This window comes from Typopeltis vanoorti, chromosome 16 (assembly GCF_054136105.1).
Source record: "Typopeltis vanoorti isolate ZY-2024b chromosome 16, IOZ_Tvanoo_1.0, whole genome shotgun sequence".
Lineage (NCBI taxonomy): Eukaryota > Metazoa > Arthropoda > Arachnida > Uropygi > Thelyphonidae > Typopeltis > Typopeltis vanoorti.
Window position 1 is genome coordinate 111,523,404 of NC_143564.1, and position 16,310 is coordinate 111,539,713.

Here is a 16,310-nt window from a genome sequence, read left to right on the forward strand (position 1 = left end):
ACGTGCTTTTTTCTGAAAATAAACATCTTCCAAAACTTTATGGATATATTAGACAAAACACTGCACCATACTTCTCAATATTTTACAAAACTAACTTACATTTTAATATTTAATAAAATAATTAGAAATAATTAATGGAATGTGTACTTTATTTTAATTATATATTTAAGATATGCACACATTCATCTCCACTTTTTGATTATTGTTTTAAAACTCTTAAATATAAATATTATTCAAGAAAAAATTAACAGTTCGTTTCTGAAAGCTGCTCAACTTGGATTCTTTTGAAAACAGTCCCTTTTATATTCTTGTATCATGAAGCAGCACAAAGATATCATTATCAACAATAATACAGTCATTGAGACTCTTATTTTTTTTCCTTCTCTCCATATGAATTTCTGTGCATCTTCATATATAACTAAAGTGTTAATGATGACCAGTCCATGCTCTGAACAGAAATTCAGCAGGTGCTTACCATTACCATTAAGCTCTTTTCTCCAATTTAATTTTATTTTCTTTTTCAAAACATACTTGTATGTTTCATATTATTCATTTCATACTTCGCTGTTTATATCTCCAACATAGACCAACTTTTATGCCTTCTCTATCTGATCTGTTTTCTTTAATGACTCAAATAATTCCTACTGCTTACTTAGCAGAGCTTTACAAAGAATTATATGTATATATAAGTCTCATTGTCCTATTCCCTATTCTGATGTTTTTTCATATTACTCCTCTTGATATTGCAATTATGCAAGTATATGCAAGTTCTAATTGATCTATGCAAGTATACTTGAGAGATCTATGCAAGTATACTTGAGAAACGGTTGAGAAGAATTGCGGAAGAAAAGCTTGGTGAAGAACAAGCTGGATTCAGGTCAAATAGAGGCTGTCAGGATCAGATCTTCACTTTACAACAAATAGTCGAGAAAGCATGGGAATATAACAAAGATCTGTATTTAAGTTTTGTCGATTTGGAAAAGGCATATGACAAGGTGCCCAGAGAGAAGCTATTCAATACGCTGCAGTTATATGGTGTCAATGAGGCATTATATCAAGCAATACTTAGTCTTTATTTGAGTTGTACATCAGCAGTTAGAATTGAAGGAAGTACAGGAAGATGGTTTAATATTAAATCTGGTGTGAGACAAGGATGTACATTATCCCCTCTGTTATTCATTATCTATATGGATCACATTATGAAGGAAAGTGCTATTAAACATGATATCAAAATTGGAGATGTTAATGTCAGCTCTTTGCTTTATGTGGATGATGTTATACTTCTAAATAAATCTGCTACAAGTCTGCAAGATTCTCTGACTAAATTGAATAACTGTTGTAATAGATATGGTATGAAGGTCAGCAATAAAAAGACAAAGACAATGAAAATAGGCAGAATCATTGAAAATGTCAACTGTGTTGTGAATGGAGAACCTGTGGAACAAGTAAAACATATCAGCTACTTAGGTATGATTTTTAGTGAAGATGGTAAATTAAATATGGAAATAGACAACAGAATTAGCAAAGCTGGTATGGTGGGAAGTCAATTGAATAAATTCATATGGAATAAGAGAGAAATTAGTCGGAACACTAAATTAGCCTGTATACAAGACAGTGTTCAAACCAGTTTTAACTTATGGATCTGAGAGCTGGGTCAGAAGTAAAACACTTGACCAAAGACTAGAGACTGCAGATATGAGAGTCCTGAGAAAGATTAGAGGCATGAACAGATGGCATCAATGGCAATATCATATTAAAAACGAGGATATTAGGAAAGAACTTGACATTGTCAGCATCCAGGAATGCGTTAGCAGAGCTAATCTCAGGTGGTATGGTCACTTAAACAGAATGGGTGAGGAAAGATTAGCAAAACAAGTGTTCTCTGCCAGGTTGGAAGCAAAATGACCCAGAGGAAGACAAAGATATAGGTGGATTGATGCGGTACAAAGTGTCTTAGACAATAGAAATATAAGATCTGATAATGTTGAAGTCTTGACAAGTAACACATTGATTTGGAGGAAAATTGTAGATAGGAAGTTAGTAATGATGTAATTTTTTTCATGTAGTACTATCATATCCTGTACACCCCTTGAGGGTACATGGCAGGAATTTGACGATGATGATGATGATGATATTGCAATTCAAGAAGATTATCTGCTTGTTTACTGGTGAATACTACAGCTATTCTTTTCTACACCTGATGATTGTTTCATGAATATAACACCTGACAGTTGTTTAGAAGAATCACACATGATTTTGTTTTCTTTACTTTGGAAATATCAATTATGTTGGCATGACATGTGACTAATACTTCTCCTGGTTCTGTTTCTTTTTTTTTTTTGATAATTCTTATGATGAAAGTGCCTATCTTGAATTTTGCTGATACTGAGTTTGATTTTCTTCAAGAAGCTAACTTTTCACTGTTCGCCTTATTCCATGATGAAAGAGTAGGGACTTTGTGTTTTATTTCGGTTTAAGACAATACAAAATACAATTTGGTCAACTAATCCAGAAATTGCAAGCCTATCCTCATTTATTCAGTAACCATCTAGATATCTACTAACAGGGTGCACTGCAACATGGTGAGAATTGAATATATTAAGTCAGAAGTCCCAGTCAGTTCTCCACATTCCTTAAACGGTTATGTGATCTCCCAGTAATCAGTTTTGACTCTTAAGCAACCCATACCAGAAGTTTCAGAACATTTTTATAATAAAGAAGGATATTTCATCATCATCAAATTCCTTTTCCCTCATCCTCAGGAGGTGTACAGAATATTATCAAGTGCTGTAACAAAATTTTACATTATTACTAGCTTCCTATTGACAATTTTCTTCCAAATTAATCTGTGACATGTCAGGAGTCCAGTATTATCAGATTTTATATTTCAGTCTTCTAAGGCTGAAATATAAAATATCAATCCACCTAGCAAATAAAATATCAATCCACCTAGACCTTGGGCTCGAGAGGGGGCAGAATTAAGTGCCATCTCAAAGGATTCCATGTATAAGTTAGCACTGAGATTGAAAGTAGGGAGTCCATTGCTATACCTTTAATTTGTTTAAAGAGCTAGTGATTCCAGTTGAAATACCCTGATTTAATGAGATGCTTAAAAAAAAAGTATGCAAATATTATAGGAAATATTTTGCAAAACAGATTTATTGTATATCGTTCATTCAAACACTAGTGGAAAGAGAAGATGCATCAATACTTACTAAGTGATCCCTTTCCTATAATTGAAGGTTCTGTATAACAATTTTAAAGTGTGTGGAATTTTTAATGTAAGATGATGTCTTACTATTATACTTGTTGAGTTCAAATGCCAAATATTTAACAAGTTTATAGTACGCCTTCTGTCCAAAAAGAAACCAAACTTTTCGAAAAGAGAAGAAACTAGTGGTGCCACCTGTTTTCGAAAGTGGCAACCTTCATTAGTGGTGTCAACTGTTTATGACATTTGTTTCATTAGAAGCTGAGTTATAGTGCCAAAGGTGACAGTGTTTTTTGATGAATGGTCAGAAAATGAATTTCAAACAGAGAGCTGCAATTGACTTTTGTGTTAAACTTGGTAAACGTTTTACCAAAATGCATCAAATGCTTCAAAAAGCATACGGTGATGAATGCTTATCCCATACTCAAGTTTACAAGTGGTTTAACCGATTTTAAAGTGGTTGTGAGACACTTGAGGACGACAAAAAAGCAGGGCCGTCCAAAATCTGGACTGAGCAAAGTTAACATCCAAAAAGTCTGTGATTTCATCAAATCATAAAGAAAACCTGAGACATGACGAATGCAACATAAAGAAAACTCAAAATCATCCTTGAGATTGATTGAAGATGAATTGGGGAATTCCAAAATCAACTGTGCACAACATTTTGACCTAGAGCTTAGGCCTTTATAAATTGAATTTGTGATTTGTTGACCCCACAAGTTGACCAACGACCAAAAAATGTATCGAATTGAACACTGCAAGGACCTCATTAAAGCTGATTGTAAGGACTCAAACTTCCTTGAAACAATCATTACTGGTGACGAAACATGGTGTTTTGAGTATGAGCCCTAAACAAGCGTTAGAGTGCTGAGTGGAGACCAGAAGAGGGGCAACCGAAAAAAAGTAGCTTGGAGAAGTCAAAAGTAAAGACAATACTGATTTGTTTCTACAATTCAAAGGGCATTATCCACAAAGAATTCGATCCACCTGGTCAAACGGTCAATGGTAAGTTTTATCTCGAAGTTTTGAAGCGATTGTTAATGAGAATTCGTAGTGTATGGCTTGAATATCGTAATGCAGGCAACTGATCACTTTTGCACGATAATGCACCACCTCATTGCTCGAACATTGTGAGACAGTTTTTGAGCAAAAACCAAGTTTGTATGTTGGATCACTCACTGTATTCACCTGATTTAGCACCCAGTAACTTCTTTCTCTTCCCACGACTTCATTTGGCAATGAAAGGAAAGTGATACGACACCATTGAAAATGTTCAAGCAGCAGTAACCACCACCCTCAACAGTATCCCAAAAACTGATATAAAAAACTCATTTAACGAATTAATTGACCGTGCCAAACGCTGTATCAAAGCTGAGAAAGTATATTGATTCAAATAAATTATTTGAATAATTATAATTGGCTTGTGTTTTATTTTCTATCAAAAGTTTGGTTTCTTTTTGGACAGAGGGTGTATACCGTAGGGCAATTTATGGCATCAACGATTGGGCATCGCAGGGATCTAGTTTGTGGACCTTAGGAAGCCCATAGACTTGGTGTGTGGGTAAAAAAGCTCTATTTATACCTTTTGTGCAGAATGGTTACAAAAAAAAAAAAAAAAAAAAAAAAAAACTCATACTTCTAAAAAAGAACACCCTCTCTCTACAACACGTTATGTATATTTTGTTTATTTATTATTATTATTTTGTTTTATGACAATCCACCCACAAACCTTGAATGTCTCCTTCAAGTTATGGAGCTCTGACCTTTCAGTGACTGTGTAATGTATATTTGAAGATTCTTAAACGCTTATTTTTGATTACTTAAATTAAGGGGATATTAAATCCCGCATAGTTTTAAAACTGAATAAGAAACTCAAAGATCGGAATCAGAGAAAGTTTCTTGCCAAATATAGTAAACTATAAAGTATCGGCGACACTAGCGTTAGCCAATGCAAGTGATCCTAGTACGTAGTACAATACCGGGCAACTCGTTGCAAAGGGGGAGGAAGTTCAGATCGCTATTCTTAGGTATTTTCCATAATGTAAAAACACATTTCCTAGGAAACGTATGCTGTTATTACATTATGGAGGGAGGTCACTACCCAGACCGGTTTCAGCCTTTTTTGAGGCTTCATCAGTGAGTAGCTAGACCTAATACCAAAGTGTATTAGGTCTAGGAATACTACACACTAGGATCACTTGCATTGGCTAACGCTAGTGTTGCCGATACTTTATAGTTTACTATATTCGGCAATAAACTCTCCGATTCCGATCTTTGAGTTTCTTATTCGGTTTTAAAACTATGCGGGATTTAATATCCCCTTAATTTAAGTAATGTTTTCATTGCCGAAATGAAGCTTATTAGCTCTTTATACTTAAGTAACTTAATGGTTGCACCTGTTTGGAAAACTCGTTCGCAGAGTACATAAGTTCTTTTCGCTATACACTTTGGTATTAGGTCTAGCTACTCACCGATGAAGCCTCAAAAAAGGCTGAAACCGGTCTGGGTAGTGACCTCCCTCCATAATGTAATAACAGCATACGTTTCCTAGGAAATGTGTTTTTACATTATGGAAAATACCTAAGAATAGCGATCTGAACTTCCTCCCCCTTTGCAATGAGTTGCCCAGTATTGTACTACGTACTAGGATCACTTGCATTGGCTAACGCTAGTGTCGCCGATACTTTATAGTTTACTATATTCGGCAAGAAACTCTCTGATTCCGATGTTTGAGTTTCTTATTCGGTTTAAAAACTATGCGGGATTTAATATCCCCTTAATTTAAGTAATGTTTTCATTGCCGAAATGAAGTTTATTAGCTCTTTATACTTAAGTAGCTTATTTTTGATATTTGTAAAATGAGGTCTAATCACAAGCTCTATTCATCTTATATTTTGTTTATTTATTATTATTATTATTATTGTTTTATGACAATCCACCGACAAACCTTTTGTGTTACAGATTACAAAAAGCTGTACTATGGGTGGGGGAGCTTAAGGGTCAAAGCTATATAACTGAGAGGAGACCTCCAGATAGCCTTTAAAGCAATGCAGAGAACCGACCAGGGCTTCTGACCTAATGTCCAATCCTCACCTTCTCGTGGTACACCCTGTTGGGTATCTACCTGGATACTGAACGAACCAGGATGGATTGGCAATTTGGGATTTAGCCAACCTAATTGTATTCTTATTGGCATAAACCAAAATACAAAATGATGATACAACATGACAAAATTTCATGCCGGCTGGGGCATCACAAGGTTAAACAAGGCCCTCTCTGTTTTCGCGAGGGAACCAGGGTGAACAGTGAAAAGTCAGTTACTGGAACAAATCTGAAAACACATCCCAACTCAATATCACCAGAGTTAAAGATCGGTACTATCAATATAAGAGCATTGAATGGCAAAGAAATAGAGCTGAGGAATTAGATAAGTACCAGATTGACATAATATGGGTTACTGAAACAAAAAAGACAAAAACAGATCAGATCTTTTTGAGCAATAAATACAAAATGTTATATTCAGTCAATGACAATCAAGGAAAAGAAGGAGTAGCCATAGTAATCAACACTAAACACGAGGCTAATCTTCTTGAATGGCTGGCAGTCTCAAGTAAAGTGATGTGGGCAAATATCAGAATGTGGAACTGGACAATGAGACTCATTTGTGCCTATGGTCCCACAAAGGATTCTACTAAGGTAGAAGTGGAAGAATTTTTTGATGCTTTAGAAAAAGCAACTGACACAATGAAAAAGGAAAAGTGGGTCCTTGTTGGGGATCTAAACAGCAGAGTAGGAAATGATTGTGAGACATACAAAAATATTTTGGGAAAATTTGGAGAAAAGAGCAAAGCTAATAATAATGGCAAATACTTGTTGGATTTCTACTCAGGACATGGACTGGTTATTACTAACACCATGTTCCAACATAAAAATGTGCACAAATTCACATGGAGAGAAGAGGCAAGGAATAAGAAAAGGCTCATTGACTATATTATTGTTGATAGTGATGTTTTCTCCATGGTGCAGGACACCAGCGTGTACAGAGGATTAGAAATTGGAAGTGATCACTATTTATTCTTGAGCAGGATAAAATTGAATTTCATATTGAAAAGAATGACATGTAAGAAAGTTTTTAAGCGAATAAAAGTTGAGCAGCTCTCAGATATGAACTGTAGACTAAAATACACAAAGATTATTGAAGAAAAAATGAAAGATTTTGAGAACAGGAACCAAACCTTGGTGATTCAGTGGCAAGCCTTGAAGATAACCCTGATTGATTCAGCCAGAGAGGCATGTGTTGAGGTTGTCTGCAAGGATAAAAAAATCAGAACTCCAATGTAGACACAGGAAGTTAAAGAGGCAGTGAAGGAAAAGAAGAAAGCATATCAAAAGTTCCTGGCAAATAAGTCGGATTGTACTCTTAGAGAATACAGAGACAAATGTAAGAAAGCTAAACACTGTGTAAAATTAGCTAAATTTTACACAGTGTAAAATTTCTTGCTGAATAGTTCTTGCCAAAGTCATGGGAGGACTTTGGCAAGAACATAGAAAATAAATATTAAGAAGGTGGAAAAATATTCTGGAAGCTGTTGAAGAAGCTTAGTAATGGAGGAAAGAGTGCTGTAAAAGGAGTTAGAGATGATAAAGGTGACATGAAAAGCAGAGAAAAAGATATCCTTGAAGGATGGAGTAATTATTTCGAAAAATTGCTAAATGAAACAAGCAGTGATAGCACAGTGGTAAAAAACACTCAACAGGCATACAGTCAGGAATACATTCCATACTTGAAGTAGAAAAAGCCATCAAATGCTTGATGGCTTTTTCTACTCCTGCTATCTTTCTACCATCTACTCCTGCTGCCTTTCCTGTGGAAAGGCAGCAGGAGTAGATGATATTCAACCAGAAATGTTGAAGTATGGTAGTATAAAAGTCTTACAGTGGTTGCACTGCATAGTTCAGAAGGCGTGGACAGAGCGGCAAATTCCTGATGATTGGAGTAGAGCTCTCATTGTACCCATATATAAAAAGCGAAATAAAACAGAATGTGAGAATTACAGAGGTATTTCCCTACTGAGTGTTCCTGGCAAGATCTGTGCAAGTATACTTGAGAGACGGCTGAGGAGAATTGTGGAAGAAAAGCTTGGTGAAGAATATGCTGGATTCAGGGCAAATAGAGGCTGTCAGGATGAGATCTTCACTTTTCGACAAATAGTTGAGAAAGCATGGGAATATAACAAAGATCTGTATTTAAGTTTTGTCGATCTGGAAAAGGCATATGACAAGGTGTCAAGAGAGAAGTTATTCAATATGCTACAGTTATATGATGTCAATGAAGCATTTTATCAAGCAATACTGAGCCTGTATTTGAGTTATAAGTCAGCAGTCAGAATTGAAGGAAGTACAGGAAGATGGTTTAATTTTAAATCTGGTGTCAGACAAGGATGTACATTACTAAATCACTTAAGAAATTGACAATGTAGATACAAATATATAAATTAAATTACACTTTAATAAATATTTCCAATATTTCGGCAATGTCACATTGCCATCTTCAAAAGGAACTTAGAGAAAAGGCACATGCACGTAGGCACCACAACACAGTAACTGAGAAAGAAGTGATGAAGCTATTGTTCTTCTAAAAGTCTCCTATAAACTGTTTATAGAAAACCCACCCTATACAGGCAGATACATTCACCAAGAATATGGAGTGGTGGAAACACTATACAACTGGGATAAACTAATCTGTTCTAACTGTGGAACAAGTAAAACATTTCAGCTACTTAAGCGCAATTTTTAATGAAGATGGTAAATTAAATATTGAAATAGACAACAAAATCAACTAAGTTGGTATGGTAGGAAGTCAATTTAATAAATTCATATGGAATAAGAGAGAAATTAGTCGGAACACTAAATTAGTATACAAGACAGTGTTCAAACCAGTTTTAATTTATTGATCTGAGAGCTGGGTCAGAAGAAAAATACACTTGACCAAAGACTAGAGATCGCAGATATGAGAGTCCTGAGAAAGATTAGAGGTGTTACCTGATGGCATCAATGGCAATATCATATTAAAAACGAGGATATTAGGAAAGAACTTGATATTGTCAGCATCCAGGAATGCATTAGCAGAGCTAATTTCAGGTGGTATGGTCACTTAAACAGAATGGGCGAAGAAAGATTAGCAAAATGAGTGTTCTCTGCCAGGTTGGCAGGAAAACGACCCAGAGGAAGACCAAGATATAGGTGGATTGATACGGTACAATGTGCCTTAGATGATAGAAATATAAGATCTGATAATGTTGGAGTCTTGACAAGTAACAGATTGATTTGAAGAAAAATTGTAGATAGGAAGTTAGTAATGATGCATGAACAGATGGATTCCTGATCCCAAAGGCCTGAAATGTGGTATTTTTCATGTAGTACTTTCATATCCTGTACACCCCCTTGAGGGTACATGGCAGGAATTTGATGATGCTGATGTAATATGGGTGAGATAAGGGTCTCTCTCTCTCTCTCTCTCTCCCTTAATTTCTAGAACCTCTAGTGTAGAGAGCAATATGGCACATGCTTCAAGCTATTTCAGTCATCCTCATAATCTTTGCTGGCCTGGTTGGCTGAGTGGTTAGGGTATCCGCTCTCCAGCCAAATGGCTGCGAGTTCGAATCCTGCCGTGGGCATGTATGTTTGTAATTGTCTGTGAAAATACTAATGGCGGGTGGTAGATAGCGCTGGGTAGATGAAGAAGGTAGCTGCCGTTCGTTATAATTGGTGAATTGAGTGGTGGAGACAGAGAATTGTAGAGTAGATGCCATCCCTTGATAAGTCTTTGCACTCCCTGGAGGCGTTGCGTAATAATAATAAGAAAGGTCTTGATCTCACAGCTGATGGGTATCAACTACCACATAAAGAACTTCATAAGCATAATGACACATGGAATTTCAACCAGAATCTATAGGAAAGTGGAATTGTTATCTGTTCAGCCAACCAGACCATCAATTAAATGATTCAGTATATTAAACCATTTTCATTTGAAGATTCCCTTGATAAATAGCTATGTTTGATTACAGAGGGCATTACATGTTTGGCCATATTATTATTATATGATACCTCCAGGGAGTCAAAGACTCATTGAGGGAGGGCACCTACTCTACAACTCTCTGTCTCCACCACTCAGTTCACCCACTATACCAACACCATCTACTGCCCACCACCACCATTAGTATTTTCACAGACAATCACAAACATCCATGCCCACAGCTGGATTCGAACCCGCAGCCTTTTGGCTGGAGAGTGGATATGCTAACCACTCGGCCAACCAGGTCTCTCTGAACATACATTAGATGAATATGCAAAAGCACTGTTATGATGAAATATTCATTCACTCTACTAATTGCTAGCAATAAATTGTTATTTTTTCATATCACCCTTAGCTGAAAAATTTAATTTCTCAATGGAATATGTATGCATGCTCTTCATCTCTAGAAGGATTGTAAGACAACAGATATATATCTATCTTTACCGTGATGATCACTTGAAAACACTTATAGAAATTACTATGTCATCCATTGTCATGCATTTTAATTCATTTCGTCAATTTTTACACAGGACTATAAAGTGTATATTGTATTGTCAAGAATAACATAAATCTATATGTCATTCCTGATTCTCAGATATATCGTGGAATGCAACATATCACAGAATGATAATGTTTAATACTGATTGCAAAGAACTAAAGTAATACAAAAAAACAAGCACTTATCTACATAAGCAGTAACTTGTCACATGCTACAGTACTGGGAAGTATAGCAGAGAAATAAAATATTTTTTTAATACCCCCCCCCCTCCCAGTAAGACCTTACATGAGTCATCTCATTATAAAAATGTGAAATGACACATTTTTATAATGTGTCATTTCACATTAATGTGTCATTTCACATTTCAATGCCGAAAAACTTTCTTTAGCATAATTCAGAAAAATCAGTAGACATAAAACAATCTCAGAAATACTGTATTGGATTACTATTATTTATGATATATTAATATTACTATTATTTATGTTTCTTAAATTCAAAATTGATAGCATTCATACCTGAAGTAAATGATATACATCCTGATATGGTGATATATTATCTCTGTCCAGAGGCACCAAAAAGCTATGCAGCAGGGGATAAAATGATAATGTACTCTTTATAATGTTTATATTTAAATGCAGTTTTTCAATAAATGAAGGGGTTATCATCTGTAAAAGAGAAGCAGGTGAAAACAGTACTGTAGCTAAGGATACAGATGCAGGCCCAACACTCCAAACTTCCTGAAGATCTAGCTGTTTCAAGTTGTATACATAATGAGATGTAGCCATAACAGCATGATAAGTGAGTATAGAATCTGTAATCCAAAGATGATATTCAAATATAAATGACATAAGTTCAAATATAAGTAACAGTTGGAATCATGAAATTATTATAAAGCTTATTATAATAGGTCTTTTATTTCACATGCCACAGAATGCACTGTCAGATGTGAGATAAAATGCTTATTGTATCACATACCACAGAATGCATTGAATTGTAACCAAGATAAAACAGGTGAAGAAAAAAATTACAGCAATAGCAGATTTTTATGACTATAAACAACTTTCTACTCCTTTTGGGGAACTAAAAGACATTTAAAGGATTTATTCATATTATTTTGATTTTATTATTTCACCTTTCCAACAAGATACATTAGTTCAACTAGATGAGAACCAAATAACCAATATGAAATCCACTAAGTACCCACTACTGTGTACTATTATGAACGTGAACCTAATGTTACAAAAATGTGCTCAAAGCTGTTTTTTGTTTTTGGAATAAAACTAACCTGAATATCACAGCACCAAGAGTGACTACTCAATGGCAGATTTAAAAAATAAATAAGTAAAATAAAAATATCTGCATTAGGATAGCCACACACACACACAGCACCCACCTGCCAAAGATTTTATAAACCTAGAATACCATAGGTGGGCTAAGATTTGTAATTTTTTTTTTTTTTTTTTTAATTTTAAACACACACACCTTGGACATAATTAATGGACACTGTAGTGTGAGTAACAAAACCACCCATAGCACACATTTTAATAAGATGCAGAACCTCCTTCTGCTGTGATGATTGCAACAATCTTATGGGGAATAGTTCCACAAGCACATGATAGCAATCGATTGGAATTTTGAACCATTCTTCACATAGGCATGTAATAATGAGATCCTGGACTCTTGTGGGGCAGATGTCCCTTGACATCACCCAATGCTCCAATTCATCCCACAGATGTTCAATAGAGTTCTATGGAGGCCAGTCAAGTGTGGTAAAGTTCATGTCCACCAACCATGCAGTTATAGTAGGCCCATGCTTTTGAGATCTCCATTTGGAAACTTGCCAAGAATAGTCGATTCATTCGCTGAAGGGGAGAAAGAAATGAAGGATGTACGAATTGGTCGCCAACACGCGAAATCACATGCTTTATAGGTAAATTTTTCCAACTGTTATACAAGCAACAATAGTTAACCACAATGATCATAAAACAGAAGTTAATTTTCCGTGTAATAATAAACAACTCATCCCGCAATATGGATTGATTACCCCATTATCAGAATGGATTCTCCTTTTTGTGACACCCCCCCCCCCCCCCACCCCCCCCCCCCCCCACCCCCCCCCCCCCCCACCCCCCCCCCCCCCCACCCCCCCCCCCCCCCACCCCCCCCCCCCCCCACCCCCCCCCCCCCCCACCCCCCCCCCCCCCCACCCCCCCCCCCCCCCACCCCCCCCCCCCCCCACCCCCCCCCCCCCCCACCCCCCCCCCCCCCCACCCCCCCCCCCCCCCACCCCCCCCCCCCCCCACCCCCCCCCCCCCCCACCCCCCCCCCCCCCCACCCCCCCCCCCCCCCACCCCCCCCCCCCCCCACCCCCCCCCCCCCCCACCCCCCCCCCCCCCCACCCCCCCCCCCCCCCACCCCCCCCCCCCCCCACCCCCCCCCCCCCCCACCCCCCCCCCCCCCCACCCCCCCCCCCCCCCACCCCCCCCCCCCCCCACCCCCCCCCCCCCCCACCCCCCCCCCCCCCCACCCCCCCCCCCCCCCACCCCCCCCCCCCCCCACCCCCCCCCCCCCCCACCATTTAATGTAGCTATTAGTTTTCTATCAATTCCATAGGATTGCTAATGTCACTTTCTTATCGATACTGCCAAATGCCTTCTGAAAGTATATGTTTTTTTTTTTTCTCCTAGCTTTCTCTGCATTGTAAAAATCTATTGAATTGTACTTCTATCTTTCCTAAATCCTGCTTGCTCATCTGCAAAGATATGCTTCCAATTGTGTTCGCAATCCTTCTGTCAGTATCATCTTCATCATTTTACCAAGGTGACTTGTCAAAGCAATTGTTCCATAATTTTTACATTCTTTTACAAAATGATATGGACTTTATTTATGATTTAATGTTGGAGACGATGTTGGGAGTTAATGTTGGAGTCTTGAAAGATAACAGATTGATTTGGAGCAAAACTGTTGACAGAAAGTTTGTAATGATGTAAGTTCTTCATGTAGTACTATCGTAATATTCTGTACACCCCTTGAGGATACATGTCAGGAATTTGGACATCATCTGTGAGACAGACCAATAACTACATTTGAAAAAATATGAATCATGACAATGAGTTATGAAGAATGTGTCTACTAGCTCTTGTCACAGTCGAGGTGACATGATTACAATGATTACACTATTAGATTTCAAAGGAACAATTGTAAAAGTTGCATAGATAAAAAATAATTTAAAATAATCCTTTCTTTCACAGTTACACAGTGATCAGCATTCATTTTTAAAACATTATGGAAACAACTACCATGTAATAGCAAAACTTCAGTTTATCATCTGGAGCATACACATATATATATAACAAAAAAAAACAAGCTACATTACAATGAACATAGTATACTAAATTCACACTAATTGGGTCAAACATTAATATTACTGGTTTAACCTCTAGTGAAAAATTAAAAAAAAAAAAATTTTTTTATTACACTAGTCCTGTTATATAATTACTCACAAATAAATTTCAACAAAAATAATATAGATAGTGGCCAATAAGTGTGAAATTATTGGTTAAAGTCTAAAGGTAAGAGTTTGCTGAAGAAAACTTATGTTGGCTGAATGTGTGCCATCCAAATTCTTAGGTTATTATGCAATCATAACCTAAGAATTTGTTAAGATTATTGTTAAGATTAGGATGGTTGATCAAAATTCAACAGGCTTCTTAAAATTGGCAGTCATATGAGGTTTTTCTATAATGTAAGGAAGAGGTACATTTCAAATTAATTTCGTGTGGGTTGTTAAGAGCATGATCTGAGAGAACTGCTTTGCCAAAATTGTCATATTTAATGTGCTGCTTGTGTTCTTTTTTACAGATTGGAATTGTGCATCCAGTTTAACCAATATAAGGTAAGAAACAGGAGCAATGGATTCAAACCCCAGGGCAGGCCAAGGGGGAAGGAACCCTTGAGGGATGAATAAGTTTTTTAATATTATAAGTGGTTTAAAAGTAGGATTAAGATTGTAATGGTGTAGAATTTATTTAATTTATCTGACAACCCTTTAATGTATAAGATAGCTATAGTTTTAATATAATATATACTATTAGCATTTTTGGTGCAAGTTTTATAAAGAATTTTATTGATGGTATTTTTACTATAGCCATTGTTTATAAATGTATCATTATTATTGCATGGACACCTCCATGGAGCCCAAAGACTAATCACAGGAGACCCGAACTATCGACACAATCTATAACACCTCTCCTTGAACCTATTAACATACAAAGTGCTAACAACTGACTCTGGCAACCCAGTGCATTCATCCACAACTCTCTCCAAGTGAAAATTCTAGTTATGTTCCTACTAACCACACTTTTATTCAACTTCTTTTCGTGGATGACCTCTTGTTCAGCCTCCTCTAGCTAAGTGCTGAAACAATTCCCCTGCATCAATCATATAAAACTCTTTAAATAACTTAAATGTTTCTATCAAGGGAACATTCCACAGACCATTCACTATCTTAGTTGCCAGCCTTGAATCTTTACCACTGCCTTTTTCATCACGAAGAAACCCAGGAGACCAGACCTAAGCACAATAATCCAGATGTGGATGTATCGAGGCCTTATAAAGAGGAATAACAACTTCCTTATCTCCACTTGTTATCGTGTTTTGATAGCCAAGTAATCCTATGAGCTACCTTAGCAATGTTTCCTCTAAACTTCAACTTTGTCTCCCACTATCTCTCAATCTCTAGCTTCATCTATTTCCTGGAGCACAGTTCCATCAATGTGGTACACAGCTTGTAATCTATTTATCCCAAAATGCATAATTTTATTTCTCAACATTAAACTAACACCCATTATCTTTCATCCATACTGACAGCCTATTTAAATTATCCTGCAAGTTCAAGCTCTCCACATTGCTCTGATTCACCATTATGCAACGTAATTTTGCATCATCATCAAATAATTGAATATTTCTTTTCAGGTTATTTCCTATATCATTTATGTATAAATTAAGCAGAAGTGGTCTTAGCACTGAACCTTGTGGCACACCATTAGTCACCAGCTTTCACCTGGATTCTAATCCTCCATATACCATTTCTTGATATCTGTCCATCAGCCATCCACATAACCAGTGTCATATCCCTTCCCATTAGTTCTAATTTGTATAACAGAGTTCTATGTGGCCTTCTGTCCAGCAAAATCATCATGTGTCCATTTCCCTTATCCAACTCAGCTATCACCCCATTATAAAAAGTCAGTAAATTACTAAGGCATGACTGACTCTTCACAAAGCCATATTGCTCCTCATAGTATCATATTCATATCCACCCATTCCTGAATTCTCTTTTTGACAACTTTTCCAGTACTTTTACCATCACTCCTGAGATACTGATTGGTCTATAATTTGCTACTGCAGTCTTGGAACCTCCTTCATGCAAGGGAATCCTTTTGCCCTCTTTCTACTACCTTGGAGCTCTACCAGAGCTGAGATTTAAATTAAAGATCTTAGAGGCATTGCATTTACACATTTCC

General features: G+C 36.9%; 1 protein-coding gene across 3 annotated transcripts in view; it reads right to left on the bottom strand.

The window, feature by feature from the left end:
- LOC150098264 (spatacsin) overlaps positions 1-16,310 on the bottom strand; it is an 891,110-nt gene that overhangs the window by 510,701 nt on the left and 364,099 nt on the right. For all 3 annotated transcript variants that reach the window (XM_090406151.1, XM_090406152.1, XM_090406153.1), the window contains exon 15: positions 11,301-11,596. In XM_090406151.1, the coding sequence (XP_090262277.1) occupies positions 11,301-11,596 (296 nt within the window). The remainder of the gene's footprint in view (positions 1-11,300; positions 11,597-16,310) is intronic.